The following is an 18849-nucleotide window of genomic DNA, read 5'->3' as shown; positions in this document are numbered from 1 at the left end:
GAGCGGGGTTTGCTAAGAAAAGTCGAATCAGTGATCAATTTGCAGCGAGGACTAGACAGAGAGGCAGAGATAGTGCTGAGAGACCAATGCAAAGGCAGACGCAGAAGCCAGAGCAGGCCACGCAGAGGCTAGTTGAGCCAGCGCAAAGGCCAGAGGGCCTGTGTCATCCACGCAGAGGGCAGTAGGAGTGACGCAGAAGGCCATAGAGGTTGCGTAGTGCCTCAGAGGGCTGACGCAGAGGGTTCTGAGGCTGACGCAGAGGCCAGGAGGGCTGACGCAGTGCTTCAGTTGTGCTGGAGAGGGTTTCGTGGGGAAGATTTTCTGAATATCTGCTTCCAAATAGAGAGGTATTACTGCCAGTTATTTTTCTCTGTCGGGTGAGCCAGTTTGGCACCCAGTTGTACTCAATGATATATTACATAATAAATAACCCTTAGAATTGCTGCACTGGTTTTCCCATGTTGGGTTTTCCTGAGGACGAGTTGTCCAAAAATAACAGTGTCACTTGTGTGTTTGCCATTTCTTTCAGCTGTTGATCTGTAGATGGTTGAGACTGTATTGTGTTTATTTCGATGTTTATATGTTTAAATAACTTGTTTGTAATTAACAAGTAGAAGAAATAAACCAGAAGAATACAGATAAAATTTCTAACGGTTAGACTTAGAAATTTCAACATGGTATCAGAGCGTGGTTGCAGATCATAGGAGAGCTGAAGGCACTAGCTGAAGCAGAGCATTTGCAGCAAAAACAACTGTCCCGAGTGACAGAAGTTGTTCCTTGCAGAAAGCGATAGAAGAAGGGTTGATGTAGAGGGATTGCGTCGTTAGTTCGGGCTAGAGAGAGGTCAACGCAAAGGCTGAGGAGGGAAGAAAAGGCTCACGCAGAGACCAGGAGGGTTGACGCAGTTGGCTAGGGGAGCATTTCAGCCAATGTCGGGATTGCGCAGAGCCTAGAGGCTCAGTCCTTCAGTGGTTGGGGCATAAGAGGCTGTGGACAGATTGCGGGGAGTGAAGTTGGTGGGGTATTGCTACTGCCGAGTCAGAACAATACCTAACGAGCAAAATCAAGGTAGAGGGAGTCGCTACCGAGGCGGATTTCTAGCCAAGGAATCTGGATCAGTGGTGCAGGTGCACAGGAGATCGGAGAGGTGCGACTCGACGGTTGGCAGACAGATTTCTAGGAGGGAAATCGAGCAGAGAACTTCCAAACGGGAAGTAGCGACACAAAGGGAGTCGAAGAGAGAACTTCCAGAGGGAAGTAAAGACTTGGAGGAGTCGTAAGGAAGAGCAGAGAGATGGCCCTGAATGGATTGAGGGATCAGGACAGGCTGGACAGGGCATCCAACTTTGTGGTCTGGAAGGCCAGGATCCTGTCTATTCTATTTAGACATTGCATCAAGGCCTTCGCCTTGAGAACAATGGCTATCCCAGTTGACCCGACTGATAATGAGAAGTACGAGGAGGCAATGGCCAAGGCGAAATGCATCATCCTTGATGGGGTCAAGGATCATGTGGTCCAACATATTGCCGAGAAGGATACGGCAAAGGAAATGTGGGACACCTTGAAGACGTTGTACCAACATACTTCCGTGCAGAGGAAGATGTTACTTGAGAATCAGCTGCGGTCATACCAGATGCAGAAAGGGGAGCAGATAGATCATTTCCTCGGTCGGTTGAAGGAGATCTGAGACCAACTTACTTCCATAGGGGCCACACCGGATCGGGAGTTGATGGTGAGGACCGCTCTAAATGCAGTCTCCGAGGAGTGGGAGACATTCGTCCAAAGCAGTCTGGGGAGGGCGAATCTTCCAGATTGGGGAGAATTTTGGGTGGCTCTTCACCAAGAAGAGATCAGACGGCTATCCAAGACGGGAAGTAGCAGCAAAGGAGTTCGGTCAAGAAGGAAGAGGAAGAGGATGCAGCTCTGGCATTTGCGGGGAAGTAAGAGATGAGGAAGAAAAAGGACCTCTCCAAGATTAAGTGCTTCAACTGTGGGGAACTGGGTCATTATGCGAACCAGTGTCCGAGGAAGAAGAATAAGGGAGAGGCGTCTAACTCCAAGGCAGCGCCAGCGAAGGCAGAAAAGGAGGTAGAGGAGGATGACGATTGTGCCATGAGTGCTCATGTACCTCTAGAGAAGAGGTGGGGAGACATCGAGCTATAGTTAGGAAGACTACAGGCGATGAGGGGCAGGATCCTTGAGGTACCCAACCTCTTGGATTATACCTTGCTACGGGAGCCCCAAAGAGAGAGTAGCAGGACTTGCAGATGTCAGTAGAAACGGATGCAGATGAAGCGACAGAGAGCGCTAAAGTGTAGTAGTCCTCGACAGCGCAGAGCTAGTAGGCTGCAGCAGTGCGAGAGGCACAAAGAGGGTTGCAACAGTGCAGGATGGCACAGAGAGATTTACAACAGTGCGAGAGGCAGGGAGTTGTTGCAGCAACGCAAAGGTAGTAAAGGTTGCACATGATAGCGACAGAGAGAGCTTTAGCATCGGGAGTGTTTCTAGCCTGACAGGGATGTTAGCAGTTGGGTGGATCAGTTACTTACTTCTCAGTAATTGAGTTGCAGTGCAGTAGCACGATGCAACATGATGACAGAGGGTTGCAGCGTTGGGAGAAAGGACCAGCAGCAACACGAATGTAGAGGGAGTTATCGTATGGATGCAACAGTGGCAGGGCCATGGGCAACAGTACAGGATGCAGCGGTGCAGAGGATGTTGGGTGGGGAGACCTAGCATCAACACAAGTACCAATGCCGTATAATCAGAGTGATGCTTAGTGTGGAGTATTACTAAAGCATAGCCTCGCTAATAGGGAGTGTCGATTTGCAGTAGCATCGGATGTGCTCTAGCCATGAAAATTGGTGGAGAGGCTAAAGCGCATGAGATCTCCAAGACCCAGAAATGGTTTGGGCAAATTCTACACATTTTGGGAGATATTAAAATAATTAGGATTTTTAATGGAGTTCATAAGTCTAAACTTAGGAAAAATAAAATATTAATGGGTATTAATATAAAATTGGGTTAGAAGGTTCCAAAAGACATGGATCAAGCCAAATCTAATCTTAGTCGTTGATTAGAGATGTTATCTCGGCCGTTGAAGGACCAATAGGAAAAGTATAAGACGAGGCTTGAGGGTTAGTTGGAGAACACACCAAAGTGATCAGTCATTCGATTTTCTAGAGCGGGGTTTGCTAAGAAAGTCGAATCAATGATCAGTTTGCAGTGAGGGGCAGTGAGTACTGGACAGAGAGGCAAGGATAATGCCGAGAGACCAGCGCATAGGCAGAGAGGCAGACGTAGAAGCCAGAGTAGGCCACACAGAGGCTAGCTGAGACAGCGCAGAGGCCAGAGGGCCTGTGTCATCCACGCAGAGGGTAGCAGGAGTGACGCAGAAGGCCGTAGAGGCTGCGCAGTGCCTCAGAGGGCTAACATAGAGGGTTCTGAGGCTGACTCAAAGGCTAGGAGGGCTAATGTAGTGCTTTAGTTGTGCTGGAGAGGGTTTTGTGGGGCAAATTTTCTGAATATCTGCTTTCGAATAGAGAGGTATTACTGTTGGTTATTTTTCTCGGTCGGGTGAGCTAGTTTGGCACCCAATTGTACTCAAGGATATACTGCATAATAAATAACCCTAAGAATTGTTGCACCGGTTTTCCCAAGTTGGGTTTTTCCGGGGACGAGTTGTCCAAAAATAATGGTGTCACTTTTGTGTTTGCTATTTCTTTCAGCTGTTGATTTGTATATGGTTGAGACTGTATTGTGTTTATTTCGATGTTTATATGTTTAAATAACTTGTTTGCAATTAACAAGTAGGAGAAAAAAACCAGAGGAATACAGATAAAATTTCTAACGATTAGACTTAGAAATTTCAACATCCCGAAGTTGGAAAGGTGGTGTTGATTATTGAGCTCTGTTTTGGATACACACCTGGATATTTGGGTTTATGGTTAGCAAGTAAGCCTGATGGTACCTAAAGGGGCTGAAATCTTGAGTCCATCTTAGTCCTACTTGGATAGATTGCCCTGGTCAGGAATCTAGTCCATGGCATTGCGGTGCCTAAACTGTTGAATGATTGTTTGGATAGATTTCCCTGGTCAGGAATCTAGTCCATGGCATTGCGGTGCCTAAAGTTCTTCATGGTTCATATAGTTTGAGATCTTCCATTGTATATGTACATTATGAATACCTCCCTAGTTAAGAGGGAGTGTTGGAAAATGTAACTATGTTCGGTCTTCAATAATGTACTTGAGTCATCATGTAATGTACTTGTCAAAAGAATAAAGAAAATATTTTTTTTTATTATTATTGTGACTTATTAAAGCATGGGTTTCATGCTCGGGTCACCATGTTTTAGGTCAAAGTCCCCATTGCACATTTAAAGAGACCCTTCTTTGGCTTTTGAATCATGTAAAAAGGTTTAGTATTGAGTCAAATATGAATTATGGAACCTCCACTCCATGTCGACCTAAGGGAAGATCAAGTTGGCCTAAGAACCTATTCGACCCCACAAGAAGCCTATCAAAGGAAGGACATCGAATTCATTTGGAGCATCACTTGTCATCAAGTTCGAATTCTCTCTACTTGGCAGAAGTGTGAAAATCTTGTTGCTGGGCAAAAGTGTGAAGTGAGTAGCTGGGAAAGTCTATTGCCGGTAGGCCGAAGTGAATGCGAGTTTGGGTGAGTCTGAGTCAAGGAAAATCGAAATTTTGGTGGTGGTCTCTCTCTATTTCATGTTCTAGATTGGGAGATCGAAGTTTTCCAAGTTGGACTACTGCCGAAAGCTATTAGCTGTTGCAAGTTGCTGCATAGTCGAAGTTTTTGGGAAGAGGTCAATCTTCTGGAGGCTGACTTGGTGTGGAGAGAAGGTCTAGTCTTGGTCTAGGGTGAAGAGTCTCAAAAGATACTATTGAAAGGAAGAATTACTTTGACTAGGTTTTCCCCTCGAGGGGAGTTTTGCCTTGGCATGTGCCTACATCTTGTGTTCATTGTTTTATGTGTTGTTGCTTTTGGTAATTGCTTAATCAATGAAAGAAAGAAGATATAAAGAATCATAATAATAAGAAACAACAAAAGTAATTATCAAGATCAAGAAAATCTTTACTGCCTTTCTAAATTTCCAACAAAGGGTGTCAATGAAACTTTCCCCCCTTGAATTTCATTTCTGTCTTTGTCCCTTTCCCTTTGAAGCCTTTCCTCCTCATTATACATTGGGTCCTTATGAGTGTGAACACTATCCTTTTCTTCAATTTCTTCCATTTGATGCCTATCCCCTACCAACACCACGAAAAAAATAAAAAATGGAATGATAAGCCAAAAGAACACCATTTTTCTCAAAGCTAGGATGGACAACCTGCAATAAAATGAGGAAGAAGAAAGAATGGGAAAGAGTAATAGAAGAGGAAAAAACACAAACAAGAAATACAAGAAAATGATGGAGTTAGGGTTTGCACTTATCTCTTTAGCTCTTGAGCAGTTGAGTTAGATGGAAGCTATCTCCTCCAAGCTCCTCCTTCACTCCTCCAAGTTCTTCTTTGCTCTCTCCACCCTGTCACAAATCTACTCTCAAAAACCTGCTGTCTCCTTTGGTCTCTTCTCCTCTCTTCCCCAAGCTCAAGCCAATGATGCATGAATGGGGAAAAGAGAGGGGGAAGAGTCCTTTTAACCTCATCCTAATGGTTTGTCACTTAAAGGTATGGAGATACAGCCTTTTTTCAATATTCCAAACATGCTGGTGGCTGTAAAATGAAGCCAGTATGCAAGAAACGAAACCAGATGAAGAACAAGTATCCCCCTTAGTGTAATTTGTAGTACACCAAAAAAACACTAAATCCCCATCAGTAGCAGCAAGACTTCGCAGCTTGATTTAAGTAAAACAGTGAACAGAATTACGTTTTTAGTTTTTAGTGATAAAATATTATGTGTACTACTTAACTGAGGTGGGCTGGAACAACATGTGATTTCAAAGATATATTCTGGTTGATAGGTTTTAATACTCTAGTGGATTCACCATAGCTAAGTATATTGTGACATTTTAAAGTCAATAATTAATTAGTTTTATTAGGGCAAAATATGTGTATCTAATCATGAGTTGAATCTATGTGTATCTGTGTTGCATAATCATCAATCATTGACTGATATGAAGATTTGCCTCAATTGTGGAGAGTGGAGCTGATAAGAATTGAGCACCTAGAATTTCTTATGAAGAGCTCTGTCTTCATATTCTCTTATGATTGTTTTTATCGTGTCCATGTTTTGTGTGTATTCAATGGTATTGAACATTCAACAATCGTTGTTTTTTATCTAGGTTATTTTCACCAATTATTATTACTGAACTCATTTTTATTCACATTAATATTGAGGTAAATAACATATGCATATAGTTTCAGATCTTGACCACATGGCAAGAATCATAATGCATTAAAGAGAAAAAAGAGTATGCCAGGTATGAAGGGAATCATCTATATGTATAATGTCTTACTGCAAAAGCCACGATAAGAACCCCACTTTTTGAAAGGTTTCCTTCATTGTATCAAGGTGCTACCTTTTCAAATAGAGCAAAATAGCTTGAAATCATTCATAGCTTTCACTATTGATATTTTTTACTCCTAATCACTTATGTCGGACATAAAAAGAAAGTAGGCTATATCTCAAAGAAATAAATTCAGTAATCACATTAACATAATTTGTAGAATTGTTCACCTATTACATCAAATGCACCTTTCTGCAACTATATTAATTTACTCTTCCTTTTTCAAGAGAAAATTCAACGTTATTTCTGTCTTTCTCTTTCAGTATATTTTTGAGCATTCATCTGATACTTCGAGTTTTCTTGTATAAATTTTGATAAGTTCTTTTATAGTATTATGACTAACTAGTAACTTTGTTGCAAAAACGTATAGCTTCATTCATTAAAGCGTGTGCGTATTGGTGATTTCAAGCTTCCTCAAGATCTAAGGTAAACCTTTATATCCATTTATTTTTGTAAGGGATACCAAACATCTTCTTTTTCATATCCCTCATTATACCTCATTATAAGTATGATGCTAAGGATGAGAATATTCTTTTGATTTTTGGATTTTATTTATGATTCGCATGTCAGGCTAAACTTTGAAGCTGTCCCTTTTCCAATCCATTGTCTATCAATTTGTGCTTGTAAACTCAAACAAACTTATCTGATCTTTTTCAAGTCAACAATGCCTTATCTCATTGAATATTTGACTTAAATCATTTGGATTGTTGTGGGGTAACCTGCGTAGTATTAGAGCAAGCCGAATGCTAGGGGCTTGAGGGAGGTTATGACACAATACAAAGTTCTGATCTAAAGTCACGCATGATTCAATGGTGGGTAAAGTAAGATCCATTAATATTGAGGCTTGTTACTACCTAAACTAGCATCTAAGTGGAGAAGCCCAATCCATGTATTCAACCTTGGTGTGACAAATAGGAGTTGTATCACTATCACTTCAAAACAACTTCCTCTACACTGTTGGCCAGCTCTCGAGAGCTCGAAGGGGGTACCCCTCAATTACACAATGATTATTATGAGAACCTGAATAAATACTTAATGTGATTAAACCAAGAGATCCTAAGATTTACTTTAACGATGGAAAATTAAATCCAACATACGTATAGCATGAAACATAGAAAGGACTTAACACTTGGTGATATAATGATTTACACAATTAGGTTAACATAGAAAGGACTTAACACTTGGTGATATAATGATTTACACAATTAGATTTAACCTCAATGAAGCAAGCATATACCCTTATGCTAGATGAGTGAGGAAATGAGTGGGTTAAACTCAAAATATGGTTTATTATGGGTAGTGAAGGCAAATTTCCAGATTTGGGTATTACTGGTGAAGAACACTTGCTCAATCTCTTTAACAATGTGATGTTAATCTCAAAGAGATGGATTATATATTTATTTTAAATTTTAATGATGTGCAAGAGATTCCATATTTGTAAGAAAGAAGATATTGACCCAAGTAAAAGAGAAGGGCCTGAATGTATATTCTTAGGGTTTTGTTTGTTTTAACCCTGTACAGTTAATTGCTGCAAACAGATTCTTTTTAAAACAGAATGCAATGGCACACACATTTAACATGGATATTTTACCCTGGAAACCCGAATCGAGAAAACCAGAGATATTTTTTAGTATATTATCTCTTCACAATGTTACAATACAATATGTATACCCTGCAGCACCCATAAACCCTCAATCCATTAACTCTGGATTAGAATATAACTGTAGTTCCTTAACCATATTTACAAAACCAACGGTTAAACCACCATGCACCACGAAATTGATAAAAGTGAAAACCATGTGCTGAAAACCACCAAAAACAAAAGCAAAAAACTACAATTTCTTTTTCTTTTACTTTTTCAGGGGCTCTGCCCCCCCCACAATCCCCGTGTGACCCCAATGTTGCACCTGGCACATATCAATCACATGTGGTGCTAATCATGCAAAGAATGTAACACATACACAACAGTTTTAGCATGAATTTGGTAAAGAAATAAGACACATAAAATGTTCTCAAATTATGCTTTCAAGATAGCTTCAAGTGAAAGATAAACCATAAGAGATGCAAACTTGAAGTAAGACACAATTTTATAATAATATATGAAGCTTCAAGGTAAATTCCAATGTGTTTAAATAGAGACTATGTCCAAAGAATGACTTGACTTGTTTAATAACCAAATCTGATTTATTGGATTAAAGTGTAAATTTCAGATTTGCAATTGGAATAAAATCAACCCAAAGATAAGTTGTGCACTTGAAATGAACACTTGGGTTGAATTATAACTAGGAAGTTAAAGATAATAAATGAGAATGCTTTCCAATGTGATTATAATAAGTCCAATGCAAGATGTTATCTTTGTAGTAAAGTTTAGACTTGAATAAAATGGTAAATCCAACTTATGTTTCTAAAATGCTACCTTGGATTTGTTACCATATATGTTGCATGGGGATTTTGCAGCAGGACCCCATGGTCCCTTGGCAGTCTGTCTTCAGAGTAGCATCCAGGAGTATATTCCAGAGCACTAGCCTCAATAATCATGCCCCTGATGACATTCTTCATCATTTTCTTCACTGCATAGATGATTCTGTTGGTGGTATGCTTGGTTGGGAGGGTGCATGCCTCAAATATTTTTGGTGAATATTTCATGTGAAATGCTAGTGAAAGAGCAATCTATTGGCCTAACTTCTAAGTAAGAGACTTAGACCTCTTTAAGAAGCCTAGTGCCCCACCTAGGCTGCTGATTTTATATTTTGATATTTTTCAGGAAAATATAATTTTGTAACATGAGGGTTTCTTTTGGCTCAGTTCTTATCAATAGAGCCACTCTCTCATTTGTAAATATGGTCAGAGGAATGAAGAATAGGCTGGCTATTGTTTGGGTTTCTTCTTGTTTCATGGTGGGATGAGTGAGGTGCATTTTTTGGGTTCTTTCTACTCCAACTCTTGCTGGGCACTACCTATAGATATGTTTCATCTTCTATTGTGAGTTGAGTACACTATGTTCTCATCTCTTATATTTTTAATTAAAATTTAAAAGTTCTTGCAACAGTCTATTTTTTGTTAAATATTGTAGCTCGGACGACGGACAAGTGTTCTAACCATGAGAGCTGTCCTTGAGGCTAGGAACACAAAGGAATTAATTATCTCCAAGCCATATAATTTTTTCTTAGTTTCACTGAGGGAAAATGTCTTAATTAAATCAATTAGTGATTTTATAATATTTCCTAAAGTAAAACTTAGGGAAAGTGGTTTAAATTGACATTAGTTGGGATAAGATCTATTTGCCACTAAAAGCTTGTAAAAAGTTCCTAAGATGATCTTAGCTATCGAAGGGACAAGATAACTTCTAAACTTGGCTGTTCATTTATGAATGAGAGATTATAAAGGTAGGTTGTGTTGAGAAATCAATGCTAGTAGAGTTAGGGTTAGATTTCTCTTTCTTGATAATTACTTGTGAATTATGTTGGCTTCTTTTACTTCTTTGTTATATTATCTTTCATCAAGCAATTACCAAATTATGTGTGTATGAAGATCACAAAAACACAAGACACAAGATGTAGGCACTCTGCCAGGGAAAAACCCCTATCTAGGGGAAAACCCAGTCAAAATCTCTTCCTTCAATAGTTTTCTTGAGATAACCAAGACTTTTCAACCCTGACACAGACCTCCTCCAAATACCAAGTCAGTCTCTCCTTCCAGCAACTTCGACCTAGATATTTGACCTTGCAGCAGCAACACTTCGACCCAACAAATCTAGCATTTCGACCTTCCAGCAGCAAAATCTTCAACCCAACACTTTCAGAATTTCGACCCTTCCAGCAGTGAGACTTCGATCCAGCAACTGGCCCAGTAACTTCACATAAGAGAGAAAGAGATAGCCCAAAACCTTCAACCTTGATCGTTCCAGCACTTCTTCTTCTCTTCTTGGGATTTCACACTTTTTTCTGCCTTCTCCTCTTGGATATCAAACTTGTGAGAGAGATGCTCTAAATGAATTCGAACTGCTTGTATATATACCCTGTAGGTGAGGTCGAATTACCCAATTTGAGGCCGACTTGGTGTGGAGGTGTCAAATACCTAATTTGACTCAATAATAATCCTTTTTACATGATTCAAAAGCCCAAGAAGGGTCTCATAAAATGTACAATGACTCTAATAACTCAATATAAATGCTAGGAGTCCTCAATGGGGACTTTGACTAATAAAAGATGACCCAAGCATGAAACCCATGCTTTAATAAATCATTGTAAGACTAATAAATAATTTCTTTTTCATTCTTTTGACAAGTTGTTAAAATTGGCAACTAGGGCCAAACTCCATGTGGGTCATATTATTTATGGCAGCTGATATTTTTATTGAATCCCTCTCATTGAGAAGTGTAGGATTGATCTAAAGATCATCCGATTCCGATAAGTATTTATGAAGTTATGAAATTATTTATGTTATGTACAAATTGTTAAGTCGGCCAACAACTTATGTAGGCTCAGAAGCCCAACAGTCATGTCTATTCAACCTCTATGTTTTAGTATAAATAAAAGAGGACTTCAAGTCATTTCTACACACACTTGGATCTCTTCCTCTCTCTACTTGTCTTTAGGTTTTAGTAGGAGGAGAGATCCTAAGGAAAAGCCGGAATAGCTGGAAAAGCTGGAACTTCCGGAAAAGCTAGAAAAGCTGAAAAAGCTGGAATTGCCGGAAAAGCTGGAAACGCCAGAAAAGCCGGAAACACCGGAAGAGCCAGAAAAGCTGGAATTGCCGGAAAAGCAGAAACTGCCGGAAAAGCAGAAATTGCCGGAAAAGCCGGAAAAGATGCAATTGCCGGAAAAGCCAGAAAACCCGGAATTGCCAGAAAATCCGGAATTGCCAGAAAAGCCGGAAAATCCAGAACTGCTGAAAAAGCCGGAATTGCCGGAACTGCCGGAAACGCCGAAAAAGCCGGAAATACCGGAATTGTCGGAAAAGTCGGAACTATCGGGAACTGCCGAAACAGCCGGAGCATCTGTCTCCGAAGGAAGGTAGCATGATGTATGAGATCATGGGCAGCATAATAAGCAGCATGATGATATGAGCATGGGCAGCATAATGATGCATGATGATATGAGCATGGGCAGCATAATGATGAATGAGATCATGAGCATGGGCAGCTTGATGATGAATAAGACCATGGAAGATGCAGCATGATGAGCAGCATGAAGATGAGAGCAGCTCAGTCATCAAGGTTCAACACATGTGACAGTACAACAAGGTGTCACACGGTAATGTGCAGCAAATAGATGAGATGCAGCACTATGATATGTGAACGAGTCATCTTAGAGAATCAGTTGAAGCAATATGTCTTCAACTGATCTCATGTCGATATCAAAAGTCAAAGTGATTGACTTCTATTGTAAATGTACTATCTCTCTCACTTTCTCTGCTGAACTTTGAAGAACATAAAAGAAGAATTGATCAAGGGTTCCCCACATTGGTGTTTGTCCCTGGCTGGCGCCACATCTTGTGTCCTCTTGTCTTGGCTTGTCTTCTGCGATTTATATTTATGTTCTATCTGCAGTTTACTTTATGCTGATGTGATTGCTAATGTGGAAAAGAAATTGAAATAAATTGCTCTAGCATAGAACATACCTAAAATTAACACAAGTACATAATGACTCAAATACATTTATGAAGACCGAACCTAGTTACATTCTTCAACACTCCCTCTTAACTAGGGAGGTATTCATAATAACATATACAAGTACAAGGAAGATCTCAAAACATATGAATTATGAAGAGTTTAGGCACTGCAATGCCATGGACTAGATTCCCGACCAAGGCAATCTATCCGGGTGGGACTAAGATAGACTAAAGCTTTCAGCCTCTCTAGGTACCATCAGGTTTACTTGCTAACCATCGACCTGTCACCTAGGGATCTAGGTGCGTATCCAAGGTCAGAGCTCCATGACCAACGCCACCCCCCCTACTTCGGGATCTAGACATCGACACATAGTGTCGGCCAGATGTCCTGCCAGGCAATGTGTCTCACACACAAAGCCTCAACAAATCTCTTCCAAACTTTTATCACCACTTACAAGATCAACAATATCAACTAAACCAAGCATGCTTCTAAGTTATTCAAACTTCTTATTAGGAAAAGACTTTGTTAGTATATCAGTTACCTAATTGTCAATCGGGAGTTGGGACATATTGTAGCTTCACGATATTGGGACATATCTAGTTTTGGGGTGAGGCTGGAGGAAAAACTCTGTCGATCATTCGTGTTTAGAAATACAGATAAATTAGTGAGACAAAAAACCTCCTAGGATGAAGTTCGTCACCAAAATAATAGGCTTACCTAGGTTGTTACATACATAAATGGTATTACTAGCATCATTTACATTACAAATTTTGTAGAATGGGTTTACAATGACTCAAAAAGTTGATGGCTGATGATTTAGATCCTTTGAAAAAATATGGTACAACTGCTTCCTTGGAACTTTGACAAAATGTGTGCAACATTTGGCTTCATATGGGGACACATTGTTTCCATAAAGTAACGTGAGAATCCCAGAATCTTGTATCCAAGAAAACAAAAGTCCATCAAAACGATATCCATTCAAAATTGAAATCATCATGCATATATAATAAATCTACTGGAATAGAAAAAGTCTACTCTAACAAACTAAAATATAAAAAACATATGACTTAAATGCATGAAATAAAACTAGCTAATGACATAAATGAAAAGGAGTAGGGTTAGAGATACTATACAAAGATGCCCCATGGCATCAGATGTCTTCAACATAGTGCATACTGAGCATCTGTTGACACTTCGACAAGTTTGTGGGCTGTTTCTCAGATGTGCCATGTTGAATTCTGAAAATGTTAGGACTTTGACTCATCTGAATATCGAGCTGCGCTCGGCCATCAAACGCATCAAAACTCTTTCCTCTTCTTTTCTGCGTTTTGCTTTTCTTCTTGGTCGGCTATGATGTCAATAATGAGACCATTGTAGATTTCTTGTCTTGATCTTGAAGATGCTCGAATGAAAGATCTGAAGACCCGGAAGTATGCGCAACCTTATTCTGAATATATTTTGTCAAAGGTGGCACATAAGCTTGGTATTTCTTAACTTCTTTTTTAACCATGACACTTCTAGTTACCCTGTCTTCAATGGGAAAAGTGACCTCCTTGCAATGAGACGGGAATTGCTTCGGCAAATTGGGAGACTTGTGAGTCATGAAAAACCCTTTGTGCTTGCCACTGGATCCTTCGGTCCGAGTTGAAGTCCTGAAACCTATGTTTTTTCCATCATTTGCAACTTATCCTGAAGAGTGGTCTTTTCAATTCTGATGGCATCCATCTAGTTAGAGTGTTCAACCTTCATAGCACTGATTTCTTTGGCATGGCTTTCCTCCATGGTCAACAACTTATTCTGAAGACATATCTGACTAGCTTCCATATCTTTTATTACTTTGTCATTATTTGCTTTTATGGCAATCAAGTGATTCTGCATCATAGCCTCCATCTCTTGAGCACACTTTTCCTCTATGGTGGCTATCTGATTGGAGTGATTAATTTTCATGATTTTTAGCTCCTCATCATGTTTTTCTTCTATAGCTGACAACCTTCTCTAAAAACTAATTTCCATGTCCTTTATTACTTTATCATGATTTACTTGAATAGAATTCATTTCTTCTTTATGATTTGCTTCCATAGTGATCATATAATTTTGCATAAAGGTCATCTGATTAGAATGATTAATTTCCATGGTTTTCAATTCCTCAGCATGTTGTTCTTATATAGCCATCAACTTGATGTGCATGGATCTCATCTCCACAAAGTGATTCTGTTGGCTAAGTTACATGGCTTTCATCATCTAAGCTTGACTATATTGCATGTCTCTAAGCTTTTGAGTTAATTCCCTGATAAGATCCCCTTGATCACTTGTTCCTGCCTTTCCACTATCTTGGATTTTGATTGCAAAGGCACAAGTGGATTCATCATGAAAGTGGTCACAAGGTCTACAATATGGCACATCTTGATCATTATCATGTTGCAACTCATTCTTTCGAGAGTTCTCCATATTAGTTAGGTTATTGTTCATAGCATTGAATTGATTTCTATACTCGACTTGCATATTTTTAATGATTTCCTTCAATTCTTCAATCTGATTAATTTCCTCCTCCTCAACTTCTTTCTCTGGAAGGTCATGAGTGTGACCTTGAATGTTAGTAGAACGACAAGGGACAAACAAGTCATCCATGATGAATTGCTTAAGGGAAAAGGAGGAAATGGGTTTTAGAGAGAGATCCTTTGTTCAAGAAAAACAAGAGATCCACAAGAAGCGAGCTTCTAACAGAAATTCTTGCAAGAAATGAGAAAAGTGGAGTCACCACTTGAACATGAATCTAACTCCAAAATCCAAAAGGTAAAACCGAAAAGCTAGTTAGGGAGAAGCAAATGGATATCAAGGAAGGCTTCCTGTCTGAGAAAAATGAATGCTTACTAGAATGTAATTTGTTCAACCGAGCTTTGAGAGTGGGGTTAAGCAAGCTACCGAGATTTCTTCTAGTATAAGTTCTTGTGAATGGATGAATCAATGGAGTCACCAGCCAAACAATAAACTAACCCAAATGTCCAGGTGCTAAAGGTGTAGATTGAGAAGATGAAAAGATTAGTGAGAGGAATAAGGATAAAGTGATGAGAAGATGAATAGATTGCAACGACGCCAAAAAATGTTTTGGCTTTGCTGGTGAAAATGAAGGATGAAAGATCACAAAATGATATGATAAGAAAGGATGTCGTGAGGACCAAAGACAGAAAAATGTATCACCAGAAACAACTCCAAAAAATGTTGTTGCTCAGATTATATAGGCATTGCGACAACGACTTAGGTTGGGGGCTGTCACCCTGATCCCTAATCTTTCTGTTCTAGCTATCTCCCAACAACAAGCTATGGGGGGTGGTCCCTATGGAAATGTGAAGATGGAAGACAAGTTGGCAACCAACGAGTCCGGGAGACACGATTGAGTGGCCTAGCTACTTAGTTGATTTTAGCAAGATTTAAAGATTAGATTTGATTTGAATATGAGACTAGTGCCTTATGGAGTCAAGTTTTTGCTTATTATTAATTAGATACCAAGTAAGCGGATGGACAATCACTGCTTGCATGTTTCACTAACTTATATGCTATGCAAATCCTAAGACCTAGGTGTGATGTAAGAAACTTGGTTACTTTTATTAATGTGCCTATTCTAAGTATAACCTTCCCCTTAACTATTTTGAAGCTAGTCTCCAAAGTAGGTTTTGGGAAAGAGGCCAACATGAAGCAAGCAATGGCTTGATTAACAATACCTTTTGTTAGGCTCTAACCACTTGATGCCTTCGGCGCTGCAGAGACTACGGCTCTGATGATTGCAAGGCCACCATGTTAACCACTAAAGAGTTGCTAAGCTAGATGATAAAGGAGGCCCTAAAAAGTCTATCAACCAAGCCCACCCTGATCCCTGATCTTTCTATTCTAACTATCTCCCAACAACAAGCTATGGGGGGTGGTTCCTATGGAAATGTGAAGATGGAAGACAAGTTGGCAACCAACGAGTCCGGGAGACACGATTGAGTGGCCTAGCTACTTAGTTGATTTTAGCAAGATTTAAAGATTTGATTTGATTTGAATATGAGACTAGTGCCTTATGGAGTCAAGTTTTTGCTTATTATTAATTAGATACCAAGTAACCGGATGGACAATCACTGCTTGGATGTTTCACTAACTTATATGCTATGCATATCCTAAGACCTAGGTGTGATGTAAGAAACTTGGTTACTTTTATTAATGTGCCTATTCTAAGTATAACCTTCCCCTTAACTATTTTGAAGCTAGTCTCCAAAGTAGGTTTTGGGAAAGAGGCCAACATGAAGCAAGCAATGGCTTGATTAACAATACCTTTTGTTAGGCTCTAACCACTTGATGCCTCTGGCGCTGCAAAGACTGTGGCTCTGACGATTACAAGGCCACCATGTTAACCACTAAAGAGTTGCTAAGCTAGACGATAAAGGGGGCCCAAAAAAATCTATCAACCAAGCCCACCTTGATCCCTGATCTTTCTGTTCTAGTTGTCTCCCAACAACAAGCTATGGGGGGTGGTCCCTATGGAAATGTGAAGATGGAAGACAAGTTGGCAACCAACGAGTCCAGGAGACATGATTGAGTGGCCTAACTATTTAGTTGATTTTAGCAAGATTTAATGATTAGATTTGATTTGAATATGAGACTAGTGCCTTATGGAGTCAAGTTTTGCTTATTATTAATTAGATACCAAGTAACCAGATGGACAATCACTGCTTGGATGTTTCACTAACTTATATGCTATACAAATCCTAAGACCTAGGTGTGATGTAAGAAACTTGGTTACTTTTATTAATGTGCCTATTCTAAGTATAATCTTCCCCTTAACTATTTTGAAGCTAGTCTCCAAAGTAGGTTTTGGAAAAGAGGCCAACATGAAGCAAGCAATGGCTTGATTAACAATACCTTTTGTTAGGCTCTAACCACTTGATGCCTTCGGTGCTGCAAAGACTGTGGCTCCGACGATTGCAAGGCCACCATGTTAACCGCTAAAGAGTTGCTAAGCTAGACGATAAAGGGGGCCCTAAAAAGTCTATCAACCAAGCTTATGCTTGGAGGCAAGTTATTAATGCAACTAGATTTAAATTGCTATGCAAGTCAGATTGAGTGATTCTTAGGTTAAGACTGCTTAATGTTTAAATACTTTTAGTTATGATTAGCCTTCAATTTTGTCAATGAGTGCTTATTAAGTTATTAATGAAAATCAAGAGGCAATCTTTTAACCACAAGAATGTGCCAATTTATCAACTGCTAACAAGATACAAGAGACAATCTAGATAGAACCTACTCAATTAAGCTCATAGAGAAAGATCACCAATATGAGAGATATTAACCAATGAACCAAGACAATTGATCGAATGCAAGAGATACATTTAATGCTCTTCACAATGGTTTATTATCTTTCACAATGGATATCCAATTTTAAACGAGAACCTTAAATCATAAACAATTAGAGTACTTACTTGCTTAGAGCAATTAGTTAATGATTCTTTGTAGTTAATACCAATCAAAGAAATTGCTCAAGGTTATATTGCTTAGGCAACCAATCTTTAACACAATTAACAATTAGATCCCAAAGTGACAAGATGCTAAAGCAACAGAAACCATTCAACAAGATGTGCTTAGTGTCAATATCCACTTAGAAGCTTCAAGAGATATTTATCGAGACAATGCCAAAGTTGCAATTAGATTTTTGAGTGCCCACAATTATTAGATTGAGGAACCATCTAACAAGATTATGAGATTTAGTTATTAAGTGCTTTTACAGAGTTATCTTAGTGTAAACTTTGAAGCTTAGGAAACTTACAACAAGAAAATGTGTTAGTGCTCGAACATAAACCAATATCAATTTTACTTCAATTCTTAATGCTACCAATTCTATTTATGCTCAGTACATGATTAAACAATTCCAGAAGCTTTAATGAGCCATAATTAAAATCTTAGGACAACAGTGAGTTACTTGTAAAAACAATGAACTACCAATGCAATAACTTGTGCCCAAAACTGTCAAACAATTTTTAGATACCAAAGCAAGTTTGTCAAACTGAATTTTAGATTTTGTAGCCCTTTATGATGTAATTACCAGAGTTATATCAGATCAGATCACACTTGTTATGCGGAGATATCAATCAACAAATCAGTTAGATCTATGCCAAAGAAACAATGCCCAATTCAAAAAATGACTAGTAAATTTATACCATGAATTTCTTAGTGTATTTAGGCAACTTATAGCATTGAAATTTAAATTTAATCACTGTTATTTAGAGAGTTGTAGAAAACAGTGAGGAATAATGAGGGTTAGAAACCAAACCCTTAGGCCTTGGGGCCTAGAAGAAATTTGCCCAAACTCTCCCAAATTTTCCCAATGGGTATGCCACCTGAAAACACAAGTTCTTTGCCAATTTCTCTGCAAAACTTACCAATGAATTAGCTTCAGAAGTTAAGTTATCAATCAGAGATGAATGAGGGCAAGTGAGGGTCAAGATGGGGGCCAAAAGAGAAAGGAAAAGGCCTAATAGGCCTGCGACTAGGGTCAAGAGGCCAAGTAGGCCCTGTGGCAAGCATTGAAGGCTGCTGTTAGGCTTGAGGAAGGGGCCGAGAGGCCCTAAAGGGCTGCAGCCTAGGGATGAGGCCTCAAAGAGGCTTGCGGCAAAGGGTATAGGGGAGGCTTAGAGGCCAAAAGCCCATTGCAAGGAGGGAAGAGGAGGGAAGGAGA

At 39.4% G+C, this 18849-nt stretch overlaps 1 protein-coding gene across 2 annotated transcripts in view; it reads left to right on the top strand.

Moving 5' to 3' along the window:
- The window catches only part of SVR1 (pseudouridine synthase family protein), a 246940-nt gene that overhangs the window by 207768 nt on the left and 20323 nt on the right, over positions 1–18849 (top strand). For both annotated transcript variants that reach the window (XM_089440617.1, XM_089440616.1), the window contains one exon: positions 6900–6955. In XM_089440617.1, coding sequence (XP_089296743.1) covers positions 6900–6955 — 56 coding nt within the window. The remainder of the gene's footprint in view (positions 1–6899; positions 6956–18849) is intronic.

Source organism: Pinus tabuliformis, chromosome 9 (assembly GCF_031772625.1).
Source record: "Pinus tabuliformis cultivar Carrire ecotype Pingquan chromosome 9, CPIR1, whole genome shotgun sequence".
Lineage (NCBI taxonomy): Eukaryota > Viridiplantae > Streptophyta > Pinopsida > Pinales > Pinaceae > Pinus > Pinus tabuliformis.
Note: the sequence above shows the minus strand (reverse complement) of the source record. Positions and strands in the feature narration are given on the sequence as shown.